Genomic DNA, 27,630 nt, shown 5'->3' with positions numbered 1-27,630 from the left:
ATCTGATCTTTTTGGTACAAGCAAAATCAGGAAGTTCAGAAACTTCAGAAGACTGAGCCACCCTTAGTTTTACTCACTCTTTTGTATTTGGAGTGTCACAAATCATACTTTTAAGAGTTAGAGTTTTTGATTCTACAGATGTTGATAACACTTGCCTTTAGCTTTTTGAAAATTACTCCAAAAATAAGTTTACATTTGCCAGCATGGTAACAAGTACTATACTTTTAAGTGACAGTAATTTTCACGACATACTAAAGCATGTTTAAAAAATAATGCAGAGAAAAGAAAGCTTACCTTTCACACCCCTCATCAATCCAGTGGCAAGAGTGCTTGACTGGAAGTATTATAGAGAATATAACTGATTTTTTGACTGTTTTGTTTGTTTGTTTTGGAGGGAGGTATTGAACTACCAATTAACTTGGCAGAGTTTTTACTGGGATTGTTCTAGAGAGCTGTTTGGTGAAGCTTCCTAGTTCTTTTTGGTTTTATAGTACCTGGAAGTGCTGAGAATTAAACTGGCGTAATTGGAAGCAGCCTCGTGAGAGTATATCTATATATAGCAAATTATATTTCAATATGGCTTTAGGCCAAGTTAATATCTTCTTGTAAAGTAACTGTCTGTTCTTATTTCTATGTAGGTCAGCCAGTGATTAATTCTCAGTTTTGCTGGACCTCTGCTTTATTGCTTTGTGTTGGAGTGGAAGTTTTGAACATTGTCTGTTTTCTGGGAAGGTACTTCGGACAAAAACTGTTTTATCTCCAGATAGTTGTGGAGAAAGGGAGAAGCTGAAAGAGCTTTAATTGCCTAGTACATATTTTACTTGTAGAATGGGTATTTTGATTCTTTTGGGTAGTTTTGTGTTTCTTCATTTGACAGTCTGTAAGATGCTAAATAGTAGCTTAAGTATAATCTGATAATTACTAGTGAAAACTATGTGACTTTGTTCATAGTCCCCCCAGGTTCTCCATGACACTTGCATACTTCGGCTTAATTTTGAGAATGAAATTTTATTTCTATGTGTTCTTTTATGTTCTATGTGTTACTTTGTTTCCAAATCTGAAGTTGTTCTTTCACACAGGCATGTACACAATTTACTGTTTGCAGTTGCTTGGATTTTCTATGTTCGTATTCACCAGTGAAGGGAAAACATTCCTTTTTATTAATCAAATAGTTAAATCAGAGAAGATTATAAATGGATGATATCCAATTCATATCCATTACTGTCCTTAAGAACAAGATGAACATGATATGCTTTGGGTTTTGTTTCCCTTTAGTATCCCCTCAAGTGTAAGGTGTCTTTGATTTTGAAGGAGTTTGTGGTCTATTTGACACCCTACTTGTCATTTGTTTGTTATTGAGATGTTGACCCTTAACTCTGATAATCCCATGACACCGTAGTCACTTGTTATAATCTTCAGTCACATTTTATGCTTTCTCATACTGTTTATTATAAGCTTTGGCACTATACAGTTAAAAAAAAATTGCTTTCTTTGAAATGCTCTCTAAAACTCTTCAACTCTACTTTTGTTATACATAAAGATTTATGGTGGCTTTTTTTCTTTTAATTTGTCATTGATATGTCTGTTGCCTTGGAGTCTTCTCTGTATCTTCTACCTTGTTTTGTACTTGGATTACAAATTTTCTGCTTGGACAGCATGGTCTTGTTTTCGTTTTCAGTAGCGTAGTCTTTGTCAATGTGACAGCACAGTCATGGAGTGGATTGGTTGGGAAACTTTACTGCAGTTATCTTTAAAGTTGGGAAAGAAGGCTGCTGTGGTCCCTTGAGTTAAGGGGATTGAATAAACTTCAGTGAAGAGGCTTGTGTAGTAAACCTAGTAAGAGGTTTTGTAGGTGAAACCAATATGTTAACATAAGTGGAGCAAATAAATTAGTGTCTCGCAAATTTTTTTGTAACTTCTCCAGAAGCAATGGAGGATCAACCTGTCTCACCCCAAAGACTTTCTAATGTGAACTCTTAATTGCATCAGAACTTACTTTGATTTAGTGGTGACAGAACTTTACTGTTCCCCTACTGAAGGTTGAATTGCTTCAGAATCTTTCTGGGAAACTCCTTTCCTTGGCTTTTGAAGAGTTCATTATTCATTTATGCACTTAAAATTACAGGGTTCTGAGAACTTTCAAGAGTGATGCAAGCTTTAGAAATGCCAGCTCTGTAGTGATTGCGTAAATAGACTTGTTGCCTCTAAAGAGTGGTAGCTGGGAACTGCCAAAAGTGAAATTGTCTAATAGCACACACGGAATTGTACCTTAGCTCGTAAAGTTAACACTTTTGTTCCTGTGACTCTTTTTCTCTCAAGTTCTATTTGCAGATTGCAGTTCTTATGCAAGTTTTTGCAATGAGAGACCTTGTTACTTTGCGTGACAGTTTGTGGTTTCTCGTACATACAAGGTTTTGCTTTTCTTCAAATAATGAGATTTATTTGTTAATTTTCTAAATGTGGCACAATCTTTTCTCTGCCTCACCTTGTTTTAAAGACTGCACTATGTTTGTCTCTAGCACTGTTGATTATCTCTACCTGACATTGCAAACTCTGTCAGTGAGGTCATTAAATAGAGCAGAAAACTTTTAATATTCACACATTACAGATGCAACAATGGAGTTAAGTTTAAAGCAATCCCGTTACCCTTTGGGTTTTTATTTTGTCTACATCAAACTTGAGTAAGATAACTTCTGGGGATAGACACATTTCTAGTGAATGATATTATCAGTGCTAACCGTACGCTCTGACTTGGTGGCTCCTTTTCCTTTCCAAATTCAGGAAGAGCACTTTGCAGTAAATCTGTTTTCCATCTATGATCGTGCTTTTTTCTTAAGCAGTTTCACAAACTGTTTTCTTTGGTGTTTCTACTGGGTCCTTATGTCTCATTCTGTCTTTGGTGACAATTTTTTTTCTTGAAGACGCTTTTCGTTTATCTGCAGATGAGTAAATACAGTGTTGTGTGTATGTATGTATAGATACGTGATTAAACAAAGTACTTTATCGTACCTTCAAGGTCATGCAAGTTTTGATTTTTGCTGAAAGCTCTGTAATTGTAACGGAGTTCAGATAGGAAAAGCTATGGCATTTATGTATATGAATATAAATCATATAATCCCTGCTATAGCTGGACAGACTTTACAGATTGCTTTTTGGTCCTGAACACTTCAAATTCAAAACATGAAAATTTTAAATGAGTAGTTTTATTCTATTTGACTAGATATACGTTTCATACCGATCTTTTCTTTAATATTAATAAAGCAGAAGGGCATATTAAAGATAAAGGCGGAACCCTCTTATAATTATACTCTTGATTCCTTTAGTTTTCCTGTCTGGTAGCGTCTTTGGTAACAGTAGCTATCTCTAATTTCGGGTTCCCTTCTTGATTCATTGGTTTAGGGCTTCCCTGTGATATCCTAGAATTAGCTACTTGACTGTGATGGCCTTAAGCCATTAATATCTTGTTTTGGAGGAGACCCATGGACAGTGGAGGATTTAAATAAAGCATAACAGAAGTGACTGGCCAGCTGCCAGCCAGAGGACAAGTGGCTTCCCTTAAAATGAGTGACAGAGCTTGAGCAGAGCCATGACTGGATTAGGTGGTGACTAAGGAGTAAACTGCAGGCTTTTCCTAAGACTTGTGCGGTCTTTCTTGCCTCCTGCAGCCTGAGGGGGGATGTGGTAGAACCTGATGTACATCCAAGAGGGAAGAATCTTCTAAAGAATCATCACTTCTTTTGTTATGAACAAATGGAATAAATGTATCCAAAATAAGGTTTTTGTAGTAAGACTTTTCTTTTTTAAAATGTGGCGATGGGAATTGTAACACTCATTCTGTGTACTTGCAAAGAACAACAATGCCAGAATGCTGTAACAGCTTTAACCTGACCTGATCTCTACTGTAATCCCAAATCCGGCAATCCCCTTTGCCTTGGTTCATTATCTCTGATGTCTGCAATTTAAATGCCATGTTCAAGAATTAGGTATTAATCTTTTTTTGAGTTCTTTCAGTACTGAAGGTCACAGAGTGTTTTCTTTAGATTAACAAATTTAGGCTACTTTGGGGATAACACATTTAAAACTTGAAATCTTCTCTTTCCAAAGATAAGTTAAAACAAGGTGTGTGTTTTTTCCAGCAGTGCCTTTTTTTGACTACAGAATGCTTGTAGCCTTCCTTAATGTTTGCTGTTGATTAGCATTCAGGTGAGATATTGAGTTAGAATATTAACAGCGGCTATAAGACCTGTCCCTTGTACCTTTATAGTTTCACCTTTGAGTTAAGATCATACATAAAAACTGAGCACTGACACAAGTTAAGTGGTTTCTCAGAATTCTAGTAAACCTTCCAAGATGTATAACTGAAAGTGTTGGGCAAAAAGTTACCATATCTTCAAGGGACGATGATTACACTCATCGGCAGGCATAGGGGAGAGCACAGTTTATGCTGTAGTCCCCGAATGGAGACTGTAACCAAAGATGAAGGTGGAATGGAAGCGTATGTTGGCAGGCTTATGTCATTGGTCTTAAACAGCTAGGCGGAATTGTAACAGATGCTGAGGAGTTGTGCATGTATCATGCTAGGTAGTTGTATCCTCTTGAAAATTGTGGCTGCCAGAAAATGGAAAATGCCTCTACCTCCTCAAAGGAAACCATAAATTGATTGGACAACAACGTGTTAACGAAATATAACTGTAAGGTTTTTTTTTTTATCCCAAATGAAACTCCTCCACTTTCTCTAACTCTTTTAGATTTTTTTTTTTAAAGAGAAAAGATTATTAGACCTTCTAAAGCATTTGACACTTCAGCTATTACATTATCTGGGCCATTAAAAACATGCTTCTCAGTTTTTTCAACTCTTGTAGAGTCAACATTTGGATAATATTTGTGTATGTGAATAAAAAGTAGAGGAGAATACATTAGCAATCCCTTCGTAAATTTAGAAATGAAAAATGTGTACATTTTTGCATTAAGGTGCAAGAATTAGATGATAGCAGTTTTCAGTTTCCCTCTGTTTATTGGATACGTTTGGTTTAGTGTCTTCAACATGAGAAGCTTCACGTATTGGGTTGTAGCTGAGTCAGAGAAGTTAAAAACCATTAGAGAAATTCCTAAATAAAATAAATTCTTATACTAGAATAAATAGCTTTACTGCAACTTTTTTCCTCATGCTTTATGGGTTTTCCCAGTGACCAGCAGTCATTGTTGGAAAAACAAATGTGTCCCAAAAACACTTGGAATAACTTAAAAGCAAGTTCAAGTGTGGGTTCCTTTTTTTAATATTTAGAGTGCATCCTAAAACTTGATGGATGTTGAATCCATTCCTTATTCTGTATACCTAGGGGATGCTTACTTTTAACTGGTCATAGGAAGATTTGACCAAGATTTAAGGTCAATACATAAATTTCATAGTCTGCTTCTGTAGATGTATCTTGTGTTCAGAGGTCCAGGAGAAAATACCGTAATGCATTGCTGTAATATGCACCTTATTTCTGGTTAACTGAAGAATTAAAGGAACAAATGGTGGATACTCTTCCATAACAATACTGTTTATTCTTCTGCTAACATAACACTGCAAGATTTATTTGGTAAAGACCATGTTCTGTGTTCTTCGTGACCCATGCCATTCTGTGAATTCAATATATGATGGCAATTCAAGCTGTTGGAGTGTTGTTAATAATAAAGATTATCAATTTTAATGGGAAGTTTTACTTGAAGAAGAGCAGGAGAGCACAACTCTTAAGTACTGAATGCCTGAGTCCTTTACTGTCACACGTGTGGTCTGTGCTATTTACCTGGTACCATTACTGCTGCTTCTATGTTTTTCTTCCTTGCCTTTTCTTTCCTTATTCTTTTTTTTTCCTGTAATCCCTTGTTTTTCTAGATAGCCTGTAAGAATTCCTTGCTCATTTGTAACCTGTTTAATTCCTTCTGTTGCGCATGTGGACAACTGAATGCTCACACTGAATGGTAACGAGGTGCCCAGATTTGACAGTCCAAATACCAGAATGGAAATGAGAGGGTTTTCAACTTTCAGGTGTTACGTTGGACTTTCGGACGGACAAGATGATGGCTATGAAATGTGTGTCAGGACTCTTCCACAGCTTTGCTTAAAAAAAATGAGTAGGGCATAAGCAGAGCTGAAGTTGTGAAAATTGTGTAATTGTGAAGGTTCAATAAATTGTTGTTTTAGTTGCATTCAGCTTGGAAGTCTTGTATCTTAAACTGCTGTCATACTATCTTAGCTTCAGGGTTAGAGGGGCAAGGAATTAGGCTGCACCTCAGAAGAGTGAATGGATTTGTTGATGGCCTGGAAAAATAGTGTAAGATTGGGAAGTGTAGTACAGCATACTGCTAGAAGATACTTACTTTTGGAACTTACTGAATGTGAGGTGGGTGTCAGGCATTTTTCTGTATTTCTTTAATTCCTTTTGTGGGTCATGATTTTAGAAACTAGGTTGAGAATTTGGGGTCAACTGTGAAACTGTCACTGCTCTTAAGTTGCTGGAACTTCTACATGTCTTCTAATTTAATGCCCTCTAATTTCTTGGCTTCACTTAATTCTTCTGCATCACAATATCTGACAGCATTAGTATTCATAAGAACCTCAGAGGTAGATTTATTCTCTTAGTATTTGAGTAGAAGTCTTGTGCTAGCAAGCTGCTAATTCCAAGGAGCTGCTAATTCTGAGGAGCTAGTATTTGGGGGAGTTGCACTCTCTGTGCCTGGAATACTTTTATGCAAAGCAAGTACTTAGTAGTTGCTTTGCATAAAACAATGTAAAAGTCACCAAGTTGTTTTAAATGTTAATTTCTAAATTTTGGCAGTTAGTCTGCACTATTATCAGCTCTTAAATTAAGTCCAGTCTTGTTTTTGGGTAACTGTGTTGTGATACCCAATTTTAAGTAGATTTCTTATAGTGGTTGCAATGAAAAGCCTAAAAGGTGACTTAATTACTCTGAGTCAAACACAAATGCCAAATTCCCTAGCAATCTTATCTTTGACATCTCCTTTACAAGTTTCCTTTTGTAGTGTACAAATAGATATTCCTGTTAAGTATACTGGAAGATAATCTGTGACATGTTTTTCTTGATTCGCAGGCTCCTCTCAGGCTAAGACACAACTTCTCTGTGTTAAGTAGTTTGTTTGATGAGGGTGTTTTGTTTTTTTCTAATAAAATTTAACCAAAAAAGGCAAAGTATATTCACACTGTTTCTGAATGGGGTAGATGAAGGTGTTTTTATTGCTGCTTCTTTCCCAGTCAAACCTTATTCCTGTTTGTCTTAACTCCTGTTTGTTGTGGTGTCTACAGAAACTTTGGGCATGTCTTTCATCTGTGCTCTGGTAAACTTCTTTTAGGCTTTAATTGCTCTGGTAAGTTGCATATGAAATGTACAAATTACAGTAGGTGAGATCTTGCATAGTTTTCTGACCATCAGGTAATTCAGAAATTCAAATATTAAAGTGCCTTAAAGCCTCTGGGCTTTGTCTGAAATTCATTTTAACAAATACTTAAACCACTGTGGATGTGTCTCTGTGGCGTATTCTGTTCACGCAAAAGTTTTTGCATCCTCGATAACAAATACCATCCTTTTTAGTTTGCCAACTTGCCTGGTGGTTGTTGATAAAGAATACAGTGCCACCCTATGACAGCCAAAGCTCTTGTAACTTGTTAAACGAGGACCTTTTAAAAAAGAAACAAAAAACCAAAAAACCCCGAACCCAGAAAACCAAACTTCTCTTCCACAAGCTGGCAGTTCTTCATTGTTAAAGCTTTGTGAAAATGGCAATGCATGGAAAATGAGCCCGAAGGAGGACAAGGAGGAGGAAGATTCTCTGCAACAGGTAACCTTCATTAATCGTTAATTTTGGTGGTATGGAGAAGAATGAGAATAGATAGAGAAGCCTTTTATATGTTTGTGGAAGAGGAAGAAGGGTCTTTTGAGTAGGCTCTTTTTAAATGCTGACTGCCAGCATCAGCCATCTTTCTTCTTATTTCTTCCCATTCTTTTCTAGTTGTAGTAGTGGATGATGGAAAACAGCTTTTTGTGTAACTTGAGAATTGAAGTTGATTATCTTGGTAATTCCTAGTTCTGACCCCCAGCTGACATGGCTTGGTTAACTGTTTCACTTGCACACTGTAGTTTCTTGTGATAACAAAGGTAATTAGTATTGTAGAAGGTGCAGGAGCAAATGCAGGAAGCATAACATACAGCACGTTGGCAACGTCTGATGAGGTGCCCATGCATCAAAACCACGACTGCAGAAACATTAGTAATGTTCCGTTTCTGTGGGAAGCTTTGGTGCATAGGTGGAACAGCCAGCTGCAGTGTCAAGGCAGTTTGCACGTTTAAGGCCATTTACGACAGGGATGAGCTTATTACACTTTGTATGTTGCCGCAGAAATCGTAGTAAATCTCAGACAACTACTCCTGTACGTGCACTAAACAGATCTTAGGAGACCACTTTTGCCACTTGTTGAATTAATTCATTGTCTGGCTATGGAAACAAATAAAAAGCTTTGAAAGAATCTTAATTTTTAAACTGTTCCAGGAGTTCTTTTGTATTTGTAGTCCCTCACACACCTTCTGAGAACTAAATTTGAGATGAGTCCTAAGCTGACATTGTGGCTTGCTGGCATTTAAACATGTTTTCTGCTTTTATAAAAGCAGAAAACTAATTGAAAGCTGACACTATAATTTAAGTCTCTGAACTATTTACAAAAAGATGTACATCATGCAGAAAAGTAACATGCAATTAAACAGATCTAGAAAGTGTATTCTGCTAATGTATGCTGAAGAACTGTTTTGCAGTCTGATGTCTTATTGTGTACAAGCTGTTTTGTATAAATAACTGCAGCTAAGAATTCAGCTGTTGTTGCTAATTTTGCTAATTGCAAATTTCCTTTTTTACTTTCTATCCACAGCTCTTTGTGTCTTTCACTAAGAGGAAGCTTGTCAGGATAATTGCCCTTAACCATCCTACCTTGGAGGAGCATGTACAAAACTGATCTTAAGAAGAGAGAGCGATTAGTATTTGAAGAAACTGCCAAAGAAAGAGAAATCAAGAAGTACATTTTTATGGATAATCTACAGAAGAATTAAGACTGAAGTCCATTAATAGGTTATCCTTAATCAGTAAAAAGGCACAGCTGCTGAAAGGAGAAAAGGAAAATAATTAGTAGAGAATAAAATTGCAAAGAACGTTTTTATTCTTAAAGGAGCAAACTACATGTCATGTGAACTTCTGAAATACTTTAGTGACATGTTTTGCCTTATCTCTAGTGAACTGGTATTTCTGCAGTATTCAGAACTTGGTCAGCCTTCTCTTAGTAGACTCTGGACTGTTCCCTGATCTGTAATTATTTCTGTCTATAAGCCATGATTTTGCTGCTGTTTAACCAGGAATTAACTTGTAGGGATCTAACAGCATTCAAAAAAATTCCAAAACAATTCCAAAAGGATAAGGCTGTTCAAAATATCCGTAGTATTCCAGCTGCTTGCTCTAACTGTGTAACTTGAGAGAAAAGAGTTGAACTCCAGCAGTATGGTAGTAATACCCAGATGCAGCTGAGGAAAGCATGTTTTATACTAGGCGTAGGTGCCAAGTAAATCTGTTGTGGAGTGTTGGTGCTGTACAAGCTGCGTTTCTTCAACAAACCATGTGTCACTCGTTTCTAAATGTGCTAATATGGTGTATATGAGAGGATACTCTCACTTCATGTGAGGAATGCTAAATATATATCTGGCAGGAAATACTAATATTATAATGAGGTTTTTTAAGCTGGCAATCTTGAGAGTTGTATCAGACCCTTGTTACTCTACACATTTTATTTGTATAAAAGAAATTCTCTGCATCAGAGATGAAACGGCAGATGCTGTTTGGAGATTTTACAGTGACTTTTGTCTTTATGAATGAGTATCATTTTTTAAAAAACTTTATAAAATAAAAAAAATATGTCAATGCAGTGTTCTTTTGCTGAATAAGGTTTATAATTATGGTTAAACTTTGGTAATTTTTTGCATTAAAACTGTACAGGTGACAATATGTATCCGATTTTTTTTCCTTTTCTTAAAGGGCTCATTTGATACTTTATGAAGTCTCATAGCTGTGCTTTCCTCCCTGCTTTTTTTCATAACACATTAATGTGGATGTAGCTAGACCTTCCATCTTACTGACTACCTACTTATTCTTCAACAGCAAGAAAATATTCAATCTGTTTAGCACTGGTGTTTCAGGGCTTTATGTTGTGTTTCATACAGCGTGTACACATACTGATTGTATTTGGGGAGAAATAAGTGGCCTTTTTGTACTGCTGTTCAGAATACGATGAAAAATGCCTGCCCCCAAGACCAAATCATTAATCTTCATTTCTGAGGATCAAGTCTTTGGTATAGAGGAACACCTTTGTGTTTGTCCAGGTCACAGCTATGCAAACAGGAATCTTGACATGAGTAGCTTGAACATTTATTTGTACAAAAAAAAAAAAGGATTAAAATCTTTTTAAAACTTGGTAGACTCTTGGATTCTTCTGTGAAGAGGAACACTCACCACATCAATAGCAGGTAACTACTTTTTAAAATACCTTATTTAAATAGTATGTAGCAAATACTTTATAATCATGTAATTTTTACATCGTCACTTACTAGATTTTTCTAATTTTTTGTAGATATCCAAATTCCAGTCCTGGATAGGTAAGTATTCTTAAGACTTCTTTTTAGTGTTAACCGTTTCACAGAAAAACTAAGCTGAAGTTTATTCACTTCTTTCTCTGCTCTCCAAGTATTTTTTTAGGCTATTTCATGTAGATAACTTGATTATGGCTTAGCATGTGCATCTGAGATGCATAGTAAGACTCCTTGTAAATATTACACTTAGTTCATGAACTGAAAAAAGTTATTCCTGTTTTTAATTTTTCCTGCTCAATTTTCAGAAGCATTTTATGCTTCTTTAGGCAGATTGATTTCAGTAGCCTGTACTAGCAATTAACTTTCTTGCAACACGTGAAGGATGTAAGTGCCCAGAGTAGTCTTCTAATGTATTTATAATTGTGTATTTGTGTGTGCATGTGCATAAGTGCACTGGTTTTAATTCAACTTTCTCCTTTAATTTGCAGCCTTCCAGTCTGGTGTTTTTCTTGCCTCTTCATGACCTCGTGTCTTGAGCAGCCTAGCTGGATCCCCTGGTTCCTGTTTCTTCTTGTTTCAAAATTCTGCTTTCCCCCATTTTAAATCCCCTACCCTTTTATATTCATATACATACACTAGGCTTTTACTTGCCTGTTTTGGTCTTCACTGTTTTTTCTCAGACTTTGATTGGGTTCCGTCCAAGATTTCCCATGTGGCACTGTTCTCCTGGCTTCCCTGCCACAGTGGAATAAGCTTCTCTTGTAGAATATCTCAATCATGCTTTTGGGGTTTTAGGGACCTGATGGTCCTCGTCTACGTTTCTATTCTACTACTTCGTTTTGCTAAAAGTAGACACTGGAGAAAAAGTTAAGGCTGTATCTTTTGCTGCTCTACTTACAAAGCAAGTGTATTAACTTTTTTAAAGCAGCAAGAGAACTTGGGGATTTTGGGGGATAAACAAAGTGTATGTGTTCTGGAGGTAAAAAAAGGCGAACAACCCCCCCACAACAACACATCTCCTCTCAGATATGTTTAGATTCATGAGACATTTGTTCTGCCCCTTTCTGTCCTTACTAGGAAATGCAGTTGCATGCTTCCAGGCTAAATGTAGTTCTTCCTTCCCCTCCCCCCCCCTTGTTAAGAATTCTCTGTATTTCTGTTCAATTTTGTATAGTTTTAAGGAGTCTTTCTGTGCAAGTGCTCAGCTATGGAATCCCTTACGTTCCACACTGTAAGAGAATATCTGCTGAATAGAATGTGTTTTAGACTCATCTTAAATATGTTTTGTTTTCTTGTATAAAACACTCCCCTAAAAAAATTTTTTGGAAAATGTTTGGTTATGAATCTCTGCAGTTATCTGGTCACTCCTTTGCTGACCGATTCTGAAAAAATATTAAGCATGTGTGTATTTGATCTTCTCTGGCTCAAAGTGAGGCATTTGGGAAACAATACCAACTTTTAATTTTGGTGTCTTTTGGCGTTCATGTTGCAGTAGTTGTGGATTTTGGTATGTGCAAGTTCAAAGTGACTGTACACTCAGGGTTTTAATTTTTCTTGTTACGACTGTGTTGTAGTGCAGCAAATCTTAATTTAACTTTCCTTTTAGCTACAAAACAGGAATGTATTAACATAGTACATTACAAAAATATTTAAATGTAAAGCTGTACATCTGAATTTCTAGTCATGTAAACCACGTTTTTGCATCATTCTTCCTGTGTGAATCCTTCTTGGGGGCAGTGGGCAGGTGGCTCTGGGGAGAAAAAATGCTGCCATTTTCTTATGCTAGTTAAGTAGGATTTGTCATGGTAATTCAGAAAGACGTCTCTGTTTCTGTGTATAAAATAAAATGGTAAAGCAGATTATGTGAAGTCTTGAAATTAAATGTTATTTTAACTTGAAAAGTAGCATTTGCACAATATAGAAGTAGTGACTTTAAGTTTTTAGAGTTTAGAATATGGGATTGAAGTTCTTATCATCGTGTGGACTGCTGATATTTTCATGGGAATTCTCATCAGAGGAGACCTCTCAATGGTTTTATATTTCTTTGTATGTTTTGGTAACATAGACCTATCCAAATAAAACACTGTCCATGGTTGTTGGATTTAAAATATATATATATGTTTAAATAACCATGTAACTTGTATTGCCCGAGATCTTCACAGTGCTGAAACTTAAAATAGTTCCTCTAAGCTAACTTGGGAATAATTGCAACTTCGTTCTTTTTTTGTGTTTCAGGGAAATGAGGCAAGCTACCCTTTGGAAATGTGCTCGCACTGTAAGTTTTTTAATTGCTACCTTATATTGTTAGAGAGGTTAATCTTATTTGGAGATCGATATGTACAACTTTCATGTATGAATTTACTGCTTGAAAAGTTATGCAGTTTATGTACTAACCAAAAGAGTAAAATTAAAAGGTGAAAATTTGAAATAATATAGCTTTTGCTGTTAGATTGTAAAATCAAAAATCAGTCCATCTCTAAAAAAAAAAAAAAAACACACTTATAAAGATTTTTTCAATTTTTCCATTAGAATACGAAACAAACATGATAGTCTTGATGTCTGTACAGTGAAGTGTTAAAACTGGTAGTTCAACTGGTGGGGCTTTTCCATCAGTTCCAGTGCTAGTTCCTCAGAGATGCGGAACAGCTTGTGGTGCAGTGTGTGCTATGTTAGGAGCGAGGTATATTGCCAAAGCTGTCTTTGCACCCTCAGAGGAAAGAGAGGTTGAGGCTAAAAGAGCATTTTTTTCCTGTGTATGCTTGCAGCCAGGCATTTAGGTGAGAAGCCACTTGGTGTTACTTGCTTTTGGCCACGTGAGCATAAAATTCATTGCTCCGTCTCACGGGGTTAGTCTACCCTGTAAAAATAATGAAGTATTGCTTGCCTAAAGCTGACCAAGGAAAGGGTTGTCTTGTGAAGTGTCCCTGTGGTGTTAGGCTAAGCGCACTTACTTTTAACTCTTTTTTACCTTGAATGTTTTTCTTCAGCGCTAAATCATGTGTAGACCTGTGTATGTATGCTTGATAAAATTCCCATTCTTCAGTTAATCAGATCTTGTTCTCAAACAAGATAATAAATTCTTCATGATAGGGACTATCTTCTAGGCTGCTTTCGTAGTGCTAGTCATAACTGAACTCCAGCTCTCACAAGTCAAACAGTAATACAAAATAAATAATCATGGAGGAATCTCTTTCTAAATAAATTTTTCAGAGAAATGAGGCTTTAGCTAGTAATGTGCAAATCCTCCATGCTTGATATACATGTCCACTCGAGTTGAGTCATCAGTTTGTAAACACTTGAGAATCTTATCCATGGCACTACATTGCTGTGTTAGGCTTTCAGTGTGTATTTTGTTAAATATGGATATGTGGGCGGAACTTTCATATTTGATGAGGACTTCGTAGTCTTTTTTTTGGATCGTATATATCGATCTTAGGTTACTGCTCCATTGGTCATTTTCCTTAGGGACAAACTGTGCTCAGCACTGGCTTCTGAAGATTTTTTTTTTTAACTAGATACGTCTCTGCCGGAGTTGTACGCAACGTGTTGCTATCCTTAACTTTTGATTCTAGGACAAGCTATATTCATTGGTAGCTACTGCCGACCTAGAGTTTTATTAGTGAGCTTGTTTGCCCCCTTTTATTGCAGCGAAAGAGAAGATTTCTGCATTATATTCAGTAAACTGTATTTTGAGGATATCGTTGTGTAGATCTGAGGTTTTGCATAATTAAAGCTTTTTCTGCTTTGATGGCCCTTCTCACAGTAGCTGTGAGAAAGCTGCTTCTCTGGGCAACATACACTAGGGAAGATGTAGTTATCACAGATGTCCCTTTGCCTGATCGTGCCTCATCACTGGAATGATTGCACTGTCCTTAAAGATTCTACATGCCTGAATATCCTGAAAGAGCAGGGTTGGTTTGGGGCACAGATGTGAACAGTAGTGTGTCTTGTGAGTAAGTCCACTAAGTAGGTATTCACCTTGTTCTTTAAATGTTCATGCTGCTTCCAAGTAGTTGTTACTGACAGGACCAAAGCTTTTCAGGGCAAGACCAGACAATGTTTTTGAAAATAATTTGGTAAGGATTTTGAATGGTTAGACTTTTGGGAGACTGTCGGTTAGCAATAATGTATTTAGGCTGTCTGCATGGTGGCACTGGGTCATAACCTCTGCCTGGCACTGCAGTTGCTATTTTGGTGTCTCGTTTTAAAAGAATAATTTTGTTTTAAAGTTGGTAGTTACAGGAAGCAAATTCAGGATACTATGCAGAGGATGCACACTATTAAATAGTCAAGAATATTCTTTCTACCCTTCATTTTGGAACATTAGTTCTCTTCAGTGGGTGAATTACTGTTGTTGGATTCCTTAAAACAATATGATTTTGTTTCTCAGCTGTGCTGTGGCTGAGAAATTACTGAAAATCTAGTGCTGTTTTACACGGTGAAAATTTGATGTCAGCCAAGCTATGTCAGATGATCTGTAAGAAAATTTTATCACAGCAAAAAGCTGTGAAGAAAACTATTTTATGGTAAACAATATTTTATAGTATAGTATTTTATAGTAGAAAATATTTTATAGTATAGTATTTCATAGTATAAACAATATTTTATAGTATGTTTTGTTTTTAGGATAAGGAGACTGGTATCTGTCTTCTAACTTAGGAAACTGTAATTGACACATCTGAAGTCATGAAAAGGATTAGGCCAGCTGCGTGTAAGCGTATACAAGACAAGTGGTTGAATGTGTTCTCAAGGGCGTCATCTTTTTGAAATCTGATCTCCAAGACTGAAATGGCTGTCTTGGTTGCTCCTCTGAAACATTATATTCGTGAATCAGACAAGACTGTAGATAGAGGTGAGAGCTTTTGCTGAAGGGCTGTTTTATTTTGAGATCTCTGCAATCCGTTCTTATGGGGAAAAATTTTTTTTTTTTTAACCTGGTAACATTTAAAATAGATTTCAGAACATGTTTTATTTACAAAAATCTTTTTTCTGATACCTTAGCAATATTCTTGTTTATAATGATCTCATATTTGAAAAATATGTGGAAACTAGGCTCTCTGAGACCACACTCTGGTCTGTTTTTTGTTAGTTATAACTTTGAGCCAGTATTTTAAGAGTATTTGAAAAGCCAACCTTTTAAATACAGGTTTAAACGTTTAGGTAAACACTTAGATTTCAGAAGTGCTAAGTACCTCTTTGCTGAGAGATATACAGCTTTTCTAAGGTTTGTACACTTCGCAGATGCCTGCGTCAGTGTTGTGTACTCTGCAGCAATGGATGTACAGTGCTTCTGAATACATAAGCAATTACCCTGTTAAATATCACTCAGAGATCTGTATTTTTAAGGCATTCTTCACTTTTGACTTTCATATTAATAGCAATCTAGCCATGCACCTTTACGTTGACTGTAAAAAATATCATTAAAACAAATTTTCTGAAACTACTTTTTTCAACGTAGATCACCTTGCACTCCAGAAATTTGCTTTTAATGAAGCTTTTTGAGTTGCTGCTTGAATGCTTTTTACAATACTATCTGAGAATCAGTTATGTGAGTAGCAGCTTGAAACAAACAATCGTTTTAAAACATCATGGATCATCCTCTGCTGTTGTTCTGGGGGAACCGAGTGGGGTATTCAGTAATACGTATCAAAGATCAGAGAGTGTCCAGCTGAAAGATAAAGCTACTGTACTAAAATGGGAGTTACACAAAGCATTTGCATGTGGTTTCTTGGAAGCGTGGAGTTCTTGCATTTTAACCTGATTCATCACATTTTTAGATGTATTGCATTTAGATGTATTGCATTTAGATGTATTAGATGTATGCAGATGAATTCAAGGTACGAAGCAGGTCTTGTTGGCTCTAGAATTTTAATACTTGGATGGAAGAGGAATCTTTTGAAAATACTGATAGTTCTTTACCAAAAAATCCTGGAAGTGCTTAAAAAACCCCACCTTGTTGTGTTAGTTACAAGGTGAATGAAATTCAAAATGGATTTTGAAATAAATAATTCTGCGCGCTTTAAAACAGTGAATAATTGGATGTTTCTATAGGGCTACCAGCAAAGCCTTTTAAAGAAAAACATTTAACAGGTATTATTTCAAGCCAGTTAGTAAGTTTGTAAGCATCAGTGCCAGGCTGATGGGATACTTTTTGATTCCGCTGAAAAGCATAGGAAGCATAGAGCCTCGTGTCAGCTGGTGAGCAAAGCACAAAAAAGGCTAACTTGAGTTTGAGGTTAGAGGAACGCTCGCTGCGGCCAGAGCTCAAGGAAGCTCAGACCGCTGTGATGAGTCACAGGCAAGCTCTGCCGCAAATGATGTAAACAAAGCTTGATCCTCCTTATTTTGCTCAGTGATGTTATCACCCTGTTTACACTACTGTGGACTTGAACCTCCTTGGATTTCCTAGTGTTTTCATCTCTATCCTGGTCTCCTGAGCTCGTCTTGTAAAATTCTGTCTGCTACTGCCACCATCAGTCCTTCTGGCTCAGAAACCTTCACTGTATCTGAACTATTCTGTGCCTTCTGTTTCCAGTATAGCTTCAGGATGTTTGTGTGGGCACTAGGTTGCCTGTAAGGAGCCTTTAGAGAAGAAGGAAAAGTAGTATTTTGTTCAGGCTCTGAAAACTTAATTCAGTACTCTGTTCTTCAGTGATAGCTATGTGAAATTTTAAGAAAGTCAGGCTGTTGTTAAATACTGAGGAAAAAGCGGCCTTGTAAAAAGGGGTACATCCGTCATAGATGAGGACTGTTGTATATGCGCATTTGGGGAGGAAATCTGAACAAAAAATGAATAGGATATTATTGAGATTTGCTGTTACACATAAACGTATGCTGTTTTCATTTAAAAATCCAAATCAAACCAACCAAACAAAAAAACCAACCCAAACCCCAGAAAACCTATATGTTTTTTAGGGAAATTCAGCCCAGGCAGAGAGAATTAGCAGAAGTGACGACTGTGAATTGAAGAAAGAATAGACAAAACCTATGCAAATTTAAAATAAGGCTTATAATGTAATGCATTCATCCCTTATTTTATATTCTTATTATTTTATTGTTAAAGCTATTTTATGAAGACAAAGATGTTACTGAAATATGACTTTTTAAAAAGTGTATAAGCTTTTTAAATTTCAGCTTGTGGAACGGATTTTAAAGGTAGGTGAGATGCTTGTAATATATTTAAGGAAAAATAATGAAATTGTTTTGATATGAAATTCTTATACAGTCAGTTATGAAACACTGATCTGCAGATGTTGTTTTTATCCATATATGTTCATTACGAACAGAGGCTTTTAGGCTCATGAACTGTTAAAGGAAATTTTCCTATTTCTGTAATTACTTTGATTTTTCATTATTTTCTCCTCCAAGTGCTGTCATCCATGGTGTATCCATTGCCAGAAACAAAACGTTGGACCAGGTGGATATTTGGTCAGCTTTTGGCAGAGATACTCATTTCTTCAGTACTCTTCTTTGACTTTTCTTTTCCCCCAAGTGTAGAACCTCTCTCGGCTTTCTAATGCAGGCAAACCCTTTGCTTGAATGCTTCAAGGTTAGGAAGGAGAAATTGGTAATACCCATTTCTAGTAGAAATTGCTGCTCAGCGTCTGTACCTGGACTCTGGATTGCAGGTGGACTGGAATGGACTGTATGAGCTGTGAAATTGAATGTATGTTATGTGCGGAGAAAGAGTAATTAACATTTTTTAAGTAGGAAGACTTTTCTTTAATTTCATAATTTAGGCAGTTGCTGCTTTGCCACAGTTCAGCAAAACACACAAAACATTCTTGAGAAATATTCTTACATGCCTTTCAACCTCTTCCCCTTCCCATCATCTGATTCTTGTCTTTATCACCCATAATCTTGACCTCCTTGACTACGATCTTTAAAAGAAAAAAATAAATTGGTGCTTTAACTTCTCTTAAGCATTGCTGGTTTGTAAATTTAAGTGTCTGGCTAATTGCAAATGCAAGGCTGGTTCACTTGAACAGTGGTTCATATGCCTAGCAGATGATGGCAGAGCACGTATTTTCAGTGTAGCGTTGCTTGTTAACATTGTGTGCGGTGGATCAGTTTCTGAATGTCCCAATAAAATGTCCTTTTTTAATTCCGATCTCCTGCTAGAGATAGATTAGCTCGAGACAGAATACCTTTCTGGCAAAAGTTTTTCTTAGCACACCTTGTGCGGAAGATCTTATCTCTCTACTTTAGCAGGCCAGTGTGATGGCAGAGTTGGTCTTGTCTGTCTTTTGTGCCAGCTGTAATAATTTAAAGCTATGTAGCAGTGTTTGACTGACTTGCACATGTGGTAATTAGCTCTACTTCATAGCAGAACATTGACAGAACTCTGGGTCTACTTTCAGACTTTGCTTATATATTTGTGAGGAAAAATACTGTGGGCTTCAGCTCCCAAACCAGGAAATGGGTTGGAGTCATGAAATAAGACTTTGCTTAATGCTACTTCGGGCTTCTGAGCAAATGATGCTATCTGATGACTGCTGGTCTGCAGTCCTGGCTCAGGCATCTGTTTGTTTACATCCCGATTTGTAAAGATTTCATTGCTATGTTCTGATACTTAGGATTTTCTGAAGTGTAGGTTAGAAATGTTTCAGAACTTGCGATTAACTAAGTCATTAGTTTGTGTGGCAAGGGAGAAGAGATCCAGCTATGTTAGTGATTCTTTCATTTTTCTCCTTAGTCATTTTTCTGAAATTTCAGGTTCCTTAGGACACTTTAATCTTTCAATTTTAGTCAGTGCTAGTCTTTCTGTTAGTATTGGAAGTGACATTTCACTGATCTGATGAGGACAGTGCATTATATGCACTATAGATAATACTTTCAATTTGCTAAAACATTTAGTTTTAAAGTGTTTTAAAGTGAAGTTAATTTTTCTAAAGAAAGAAATAATGCATGTACCTTTTATTTTTCTTGGTTTTTTTTCCAGTAGGAAAATAGTTCTAATAGTAACCCTCACCGATCAAGGTTTTCCAGCATGAGTTCTAGATGCAATTGCAAACGTCTGATTTAAAAAATAGATCATTTGTGAGGGATTTGTCTTAACAAAATAGTGGCCAGTTACTTGAAAGACGTTGCAATTTCCGAGTCCAGGTAAGGAAGCAGGAGAGTTGTGGTTGGACCAGGCATCATTTTAAACATGACTAATAAAAGTAGAGAGAGACTGATGTCATGGCTGGACAAGTCCTTATGTACGTTACTGTAATATAGGTATAAATTATATCCATACATTCATTTTACATTGGAAAATGTGTTTATGTATGCACTGTGACAAGACATGCTTAATGTTTTTGTGCTTTTTCAAATGCTTATGCTGTGAGGATTTTTTTAGGCTGTTTATGCGAGTCGCAAGTCTGGAGCAGAGCTTGCAGTAAAAATGATATTCCCATGTTAACAGCTTGCCAAGGTGCTGGGTTTGCATTAAACTGTAGTGGTCTGATAACTTTAGGGCAGCAGGGCAGGGAGTGAGGGTAGATATTCAAAGAGTGACTGACTCCATTTACAGTTTTAAGATTTTGAGGAAAATGGAAACTAAGGAGTTTCTGTGGACAGAAGCAAGAGTTGGCAAATACCTTCAGTATATTGGTGAGAAGAAGCATTTTGTGCTGGCAGAACTCATAAGCAACTATTTGGGCTAATTGCTAGTGAAGCTCTGCTTTGCCATTCTCTTTTAATACTGTCTTCTTTTAGTCTCATGATTATGTTCTACATATAGCTTACCATATGGTGACACGGCTCCTTTCGCGTGATCCAGAGGGGTTTCTGTGTAGCTGTGCCGACAGTAATGTGCTCTTGACGTTGCGATGCAATGTCATGCTGTTAAGGGCACACCTTCAATCATGTTTAGGCTTCTGCGTAAACTGGTGGAAAAAGGAGCGCGGCTTTATTGCAGTCGAGAGCCTAATTAATTGAAATACCAAATTGCATACTGGAAGCTGAGGAAACCACTTGAAGCCTCTGCAAATGCTGTTTAGCCTTATTTTTATAGCCCTAGAGGCAAAATCAGGTCTGTCACTTGTTGGCACAGCAAAGGGAAGATTGTTCTGGGAGTATTGACCCTTTTTTGCGCTCTGCCTCTGTAGTTGCAAGCAGTTACCAAGACTGACTAACTGCAGAATGTCAGAATTTACCATTCAGGCAAAATAAGTCTTTACAGAAAATCACCTTGTGCTTCTGGACTTCTGGTGCGCTCTCCCTTTCATTCTGAAATGTGCCGTTGTGTGTATCTCTGGATTTGTGTCTGGTTGGTTTCTAGACAAGGATATTAAGAAATTTAAGTGGAAGTTTGTTACTGCTTTGGTAGAGGATCAGGTCTCTGAATCGGCTACGATTTCCAAACATAAAGCTCTGCATGTTAGCTGACCTTATGTACTGGAGAGACTAAGTGCTGTTTGTTTTTATGCTGTACTTTTACAAAAGCTAAGAAGGTATTAATGTGATGTAAAGTGGATCAGGTGGTATGTATGTGCCTTGTAGAAGTTAAGAAACAATTTATTTTACTATTGGAGCAAACGTAGTAAATGGAGCTAAGAAATGGTGAGGAGACTGTTCGTGTTAGGAAAGGAATTGGTATGGGGAGTTTGAAAGCTTCAGGTTCTGTAAGAGATGTTTGCTGCGGTTTGCTGTAGGCTGGCTACTTCTAGGACTTCCTAAGAACCTCAGTTCCTCCTTCATACCCAAACATGGTGAGCAATTTGTGAACTAACTTTGGTCTCGTAAATCAAGCTGCTCATAAGGAATTTTCAGGTTGTTACAGGGAAAATTTTTCAAGCTCTTCAGCAGTAACAGAGTACAAGATTTCTTTAGTCATTTTTATGGATTCACAGTTTTTGTCTATTCCTGGCAAAATTGGAGGGTGTAAAGTAGGGTACTAGTTGTATGCTTTAACCGAGATTCTCTTTAAATTTGAAGAGGATAGATGAAGTGGTACTGCTGCAGAACCTGAACCTGCTTTAATTTCTGGGACAAAAAAAATAGACGTATGCTGGTCATGGCTACTGGTATGTCTATTTCCTGTATCTTAGGTCTGTCTGGGTGATGTTTTGAGTAGGTGAGGGATAACTGGTCAACAGTAGGGCTGTGTTAACCTGCTTAACTCAGCATGTATCCCGGGAGATCTCTCATGTTTGGTGTGCTGAAGAAGCACTAGTTTTGCAAATAAGTTTACTAAAACAATTGTCTTTCTAACTTACTATGTTAGTCTAGTGTAAACGTAATGCTAGCTCCTTCAAAGAAAACTCGTTCTCTCTTTTAATTTCTTCATACCTGGTATTTGTAAGAGCTGTATGACTAAGAACTAGCTAAGCATCCTCAATCCTTAAAAATGTTGTGTCAGCATGTGGTATTCAGTGAGTCACAAGGCTAACTGTATTATGGCTGGTGCAGGGAGAAAAAAAGGTAAGGTTTATTTAAAATAAAATGAAAAGGCTTGTGTTTGTCCTCAGAATTTGACGTGATCTTTATAGTCTTCCATGAGAGTGTTTAATAGTTGTAATAAAGTAGGAGAAATTCTAGTAGGAAAGCAATGAAGACGTGTGCATTGTGTTTAACTGGCAAAGGGTTTACTGAAGCATTTCTGAGAATAGGTGTGGTTTTCTCCTTTCAGTTGATGCTGATGAGATAAAACGACTAGGAAAGAGATTTAAGAAGCTTGATTTGGACAACTCTGGTTCTTTGAGCGTGGAAGAGTTCATGTCTTTACCTGAATTGCAACAGAACCCATTAGTACAGCGAGTAATAGATATCTTTGACACAGACGGAAATGGAGAAGTGGACTTCAAAGGTAAGACACAGTGCTTTGTGACAGGTGGTCAGAATTCTTTTGGAATTCAAATTTTGCTTCAGCTGAGAAAGGAGGGATGAAGAAAACTTGTTAATCAAAATAAGGTACTAATTCCTAGTGAAACTGAATACCAGTAAAACTAGTTTCTCTGGCGCATTAGGGCAATGCACTCCTGAATGAAATGCTGAAAAGAGCAGATTATTTAGTAATAGCTTTCCAGATCGTACTGATTTAGGACTACTTATTAAGTATCTCTTAAAGTACACTAATTCAGACTCTTAATTGTGGTGCTATCTGAAGTATATTCTTAGGCTAAAGAGACTATGAAAAAAGTGGGGGTGGACTGTGTAAGTGGTGTGTCTGTGCATAAGTTGTATTTATCCAAATGTTGTTATGAGATCTATTTTGGAGTATTTTGAAAACAGTTTTCTAAATTGTGGAAGTGGTCCAAATTTTTCTGTTGATACTTCCTTTACAGGATTCTTTTTATGATCTTAGGTAGGCAACTCAAGTGAAAACCAAAACTTTTCATTTAGTACATTCCTCCAAAATTTGAGACTTATTTTAAATATTCATGATCAAAAGGGCCAGCAGGTTAAAAATCTTCATTACTAGTTTATTTTAAAACAGTCACTGGCCCTTAGAAGTGATAATGTCTGTAACTTCTATTCAAGGTAATACTTATTATCTCTTATTGCTCATGACTAGAAAAGGTTAATCAGCTTTTCTTGAGATTTTTTTTTTTTATTTGGAGAAAGTTATTACATCTCATTTACACTGAGAGGCTGACATTTTAAATAAAATGTTAACATACAAAAGCTGCTGACCTTTACAAACCCCTTTAAATTTCTATAGGGAGAACTACAGTGTAACTGGAATGTTGAGGTTTTGAGACTTTTTCTTGGTATCAGTTTCCGAAGCAGTAATTGTTGTATGTAATTGTTCAAAATCCCCTTGTGAAAAACAGGCAGTGATGAAAAATGATGCTATATTGTATGTGACATTGAACTGTGATTAATGCAGTTATCAAGAGCTGTTCCTCTTGGGTAGGAACAGGAAGTTGTCAAAATCAATTTTGTGTAGTAAAATGCTGCTGCTGCTATAAGTGGCAATGAATTCTGTTGTTGTCGTCTGGCCAAGTTTGATTCATTTAATTTCTTTATTTCTGTCTCGGAGGGAAGCTCAGTGGAAAGGTTTTAAACTGAAAGAGAGTAGGTTTAGATTGGATATAAGGAAGAAATTTTTTACAATGTGGGTGGTGAGGCACTGGAAGAGGTTGCCCAGAGAAGTTGCAGATGCCCCATCATTGGATGTATTCAAGGTCAGGTTGGATGGGACTTCGAGCAACCTGGTTTAGTCAATCGTGTCCCTGACCATGGCAGGGGGGTTGGACTAGATGATCTTTAAAGGTCCTTTCCAACCCAAACTATTCTGTGCTTCTATGAAAAAGAAAATGACTAGTGTGAGGAAACTTGCATTCTTTTGTTGAAAGACCTAAACATTTTTTAGATTAATCTTTAAGCATAATGGTAAAAAAAAAAAAAAAAAAAAATCACGTTATCAGTCAAGCATTTTGTTAATAAATCATATAGGAATTCTTGATTTAATTTCACAAAATTTGTTGAAACGATAGTAGGCCTTTCAACCTATACTGCTATACCTCTGTATTATCTCTGTATCTTCCAAAGCTTTAGGAAGTCTAGTTTTGGGATCTCGTCCAGAAGCATCACTTGCCAGGGTTTTATTTTTTTGGCAACTCAGGGGTTTGCTTGTGGGATAATGACTTCATTGTTAAACAGTGTGAATTTTCTTTTTACCCTATCTCTTACGGAAATTTTTTTTTAGGAATTTGTTTTAGAGCAGTTTTCAGTTTGGTGTAATTCTTGCTTCAAGTTGAGAAACCAATCTTGAGAGGAGCTGTACAATTAGAATCCCCACTGGAGTAACTTTAGTAGAGATCTCAGTGGAGTTTTATATTGGATTCTGGTGAAAGTCTAGTTCAGAATTACTTAAATACTGGTGTGAACAAGCACAGTATTTGATTTGAAGTACTTCCCACTAAAGAACATTAAAGCATCAAAGTATGTGGACACTTAGGTGTCACAAGACACAAAATATTTTAAAGATTTTAGGGTAATTCAGGGTCTTTTTACAATTTCTAAAAAATTCTGAATGTTGATTTCCTTGGTTTATTAAAAAATACACTTTTTTTGTAAATGTTTTTCTTGTATTCTTTAGAATTTATAGAAGGAGTCTCCCAGTTCAGTGTCAAAGGAGATAAGGAACAGAAGTTGAGGTGTAAGTATTTTGATTTTCCTTAGCAAAAATTTTTTGATCCTCTAAAATACACTTTTGTTAGCTAACGTTGAGAAATCAGCAAATCCAGATTCTTTTAAAAAGTGGGAAATCATGAGGGTAGATTTTAAGCTTTTGCACACATTGTCATTTGTGTGAAGAATTTGCCAGCACTCTTTTCTGCGGGGAATGTTTGAGGAGGTTGCCTTCTGAATATCTGCAGTTGCTTCCCATTTAAAAAAAAAAAAAAAATCATTTAAGGATACTTAGCTCACAGAACTGTTAGCAATGTGCTTTGCTTTATGGGAGCCTAAGAATAATATGAAATTTTTTGCTACTATAGTAGAACAGCACTGAATTATTGTTTGAGAACTGCATCTCAGGAACACAATGTGACCCAAGCTTTTGGAGTGGGGAAGGGATGGGTTCAGTCATGGATGTAGCTTTCAAAAACTATGACATAATATCGGTTTAGGAAAGAAGTCTGCTATCCTGAAATGTTTAAAAATAAATTTAGTCTTAATGCCAAATTGTTTGCAGCAAAGTAAGCAGGTGGGATTTTGATTCATCTGTTCCCTGGAAGATTGTAATTTTTTCTGCCTGCAAATGAGCTGCCACCTGGGTGCTTTACTTGTGGTGGTGAAGATTTTCCAGTTCAGTAGAGTTCTTTTATTTCTGCTAGAAACAGTCTCGACTGACATTTCTGAAGTGAGTTTTTTGTTTTAAATTCGATAGTAGCACCATTCATTGTATTTTTTCTGATGTTTCATGTTTTTCAGAAGAGTGAAACTGAAAGGCTGTTAGAAATCTCACTTAAAATGCAGTATTTTTCTCAGTTTGTACAGATTGTGTCATCACTTACTGTTAACGCAAAGCACATGAATGTATATTGCTGTCTTCCAACCACATTTGTTACTGAAAGTTTTACATATATAATATATATATTTTACTTCTGCAGTTGCTTTTCGCATTTACGATATGGACAAAGATGGTTATATCTCAAACGGAGAGCTCTTCCAGGTGCTGAAGATGATGGTTGGGAACAATCTCAAAGACACTCAGTTACAGCAAATTGTAGATAAAACCATAATTAATGCAGATAAGGATGGTGATGGAAGAATATCCTTTGAAGAATTCTGTGCTGTAAGTAGCCTCTAAAGAAAACTTTGATAATTTGGAATAAAAAAAAAAAAGGAGGAAAAATGGTAAACAGTATAAAGGGTAAGATTATAAAAGCAGAGTGTTTCTTCTGACCTGGCAACAGTCACCCTTTGACTCAGCTTTACTATAGATGGTATTTTTGTCTTACGGCTTCCAATAGAGCAATGTGTTTTATTACACATGAGCAAGTCATGAATGGGTTCCTTCAGAACTTTCCCATTGAATCTAGTGTGCCTGAAGAAGATCGCTTCGTTCAGAGCACAGCAACTTCTACAAAGTAATTTCTATGTCATTTTGTGACATACTAAACACAAGACCGGTCCTAATTATTTCTGTATATAGACAAAAACGCTAGCCTGACATGAAGACGTATATTGGATTCCCGTTTCTATGCTGATAGAAAATAGCAGCTTTAAAGATGAGTGACTGGCTTGTCGTAGGAGGCTGGTTTTCCATGTTTTCAACAGTTAAATTTGATTAAAAAAGGAACAGCGCTTTCAGTTGTTTTAAATGTCTCTAGCTGCTTAACAGAATACACTGAGTGAAAAACAAATCAAAGCATGGGGGGGGGGACGCATGTACAGTCTGCCAAGGGGGGCAAAAATGCTTCAAACCATCTGAAAGCTGTAAAACCAGAGCATGTGATGGCAGATCTCTCCTTCAAAAAGTGTCACTATCGGGATGGTGCGCGGGGGGGAGAGGTGTGTTACACAGAGGTGAACTTTAGGTTAATCTCCCAATCTCTAAACTAGGTGTCTGCTCCAAATCACCCTTTAGAAAGGTTTATCTTTGCAGGGTACGGAGAGAGCCTGGGGAGATTATCACCAGCCGCAGAACATGGGGATTTTATAAAGGCCAGGATAGTGGGATTTGTGTCAGTTACAGGGAGAGTAACCCCTCAAGTGCTGTTCTCGAAAAAGGACAAACAGTTGAAAGGCACATTTTAAAAACTTTGGGTATTACTGAGCAAAATGGTTGAATGTACTGCTTGAGACTTGAAATGGTTGATTTTCACCCATGTTGTATATTTAATTAGTTGACAGCAAGTTTTAAATTCCTTCTCTTTTAAAAAAAAAGCGAATGACACATTGAAACGAGAACATTTGAAAATCACAATAATGAGTGTTTACACATTAATTTTAAATGGTGTATTAATGAACATACACCTGGATAGCACAGTTTGAGTCGATAAGCACTCAGGCATTGCTTTTGTTTCCTACTCTCTTTGAATTTACAACTTCAGTTCAGACATGACTTGTTCATACTCATGATCAGTGCAAGCTCTAAAAAGAGGAAAAAAAAAAATCTGCCCTCCCCCAAACTATTAAAGCAAAAAGGTTCTATTGTCTGCATATTTTTTTGGTAGAGTTTAGTTATTTTCATGGCATCGTGTGAAAACACGTGGTCATCTGCAAAGAACTCAGAATGAGTTGCAGCCTGCAAACACCTAGATTAGTGAAATATCTGGTTTTTCTTCTTGCACTGGGCTGTTGTCTTCCAGCCATCCATCGAATATGATGCTGCCCTTTCTTTTCTTTTGTCCTTGGGCTTCTGCCCAGACTTCCGGTCTTGTACTACTGTTTGATTTTCCTTTACTTTTCATGTAACTTCTTCAGTTTTTGTTGACCTCCTGACAAGACACCTTTCATTCCTACAATCTTACTCTCTTGTGCTTGCATTTTACCTTTGAATGTTGTGCCATCGATCTACAAAAAAACTTTTTCGTTCATGGCATTTGGCCGTACCATTTGGCCT

General features: G+C 36.7%; 1 protein-coding gene and 1 long non-coding RNA gene across 4 annotated transcripts in view; both read left to right on the top strand.

Moving 5' to 3' along the window:
- Positions 1–27,630, top strand: part of PPP3R1 (protein phosphatase 3 regulatory subunit B, alpha) — a 41,449-nt gene that overhangs the window by 11,190 nt on the left and 2,629 nt on the right. The window contains exons 1-6 of one of the 3 annotated variants that reach the window (XM_075147664.1): positions 10,529–10,562; positions 10,667–10,691; positions 12,861–12,900; positions 22,243–22,419; positions 24,658–24,717; positions 25,673–25,857. In XM_075147664.1, the coding sequence (XP_075003765.1) occupies positions 12,888–12,900; positions 22,243–22,419; positions 24,658–24,717; positions 25,673–25,857 (435 nt within the window). In that variant the 5' untranslated portion in view covers positions 10,529–10,562; positions 10,667–10,691; positions 12,861–12,887. Of the gene's footprint in view, positions 1–10,528; positions 10,563–10,666; positions 10,692–11,817; positions 11,857–12,860; positions 12,901–22,242; positions 22,420–24,657; positions 24,718–25,672; positions 25,858–27,630 lie in introns of those variants that run through there. The other 2 variants (XM_075147662.1, XM_075147663.1) reach the window with 2 other exon arrangements.
- LOC142081096 (uncharacterized) lies at positions 2,783–7,714 on the top strand. The gene is made up of 2 exons (XR_012673237.1): positions 2,783–4,203; positions 7,596–7,714. It is a non-coding gene; the product is annotated as an uncharacterized LOC142081096 (long non-coding RNA).

The sequence above is a fragment of the Calonectris borealis genome, chromosome 3 (genome assembly GCF_964195595.1).
Source record: "Calonectris borealis chromosome 3, bCalBor7.hap1.2, whole genome shotgun sequence".
Classification (NCBI taxonomy): Eukaryota; Metazoa; Chordata; class Aves; order Procellariiformes; family Procellariidae; genus Calonectris; species Calonectris borealis.
The sequence above is the reverse complement of the archived record's forward strand: the minus strand, read 5'-3'. Positions and strand labels throughout refer to the sequence as shown.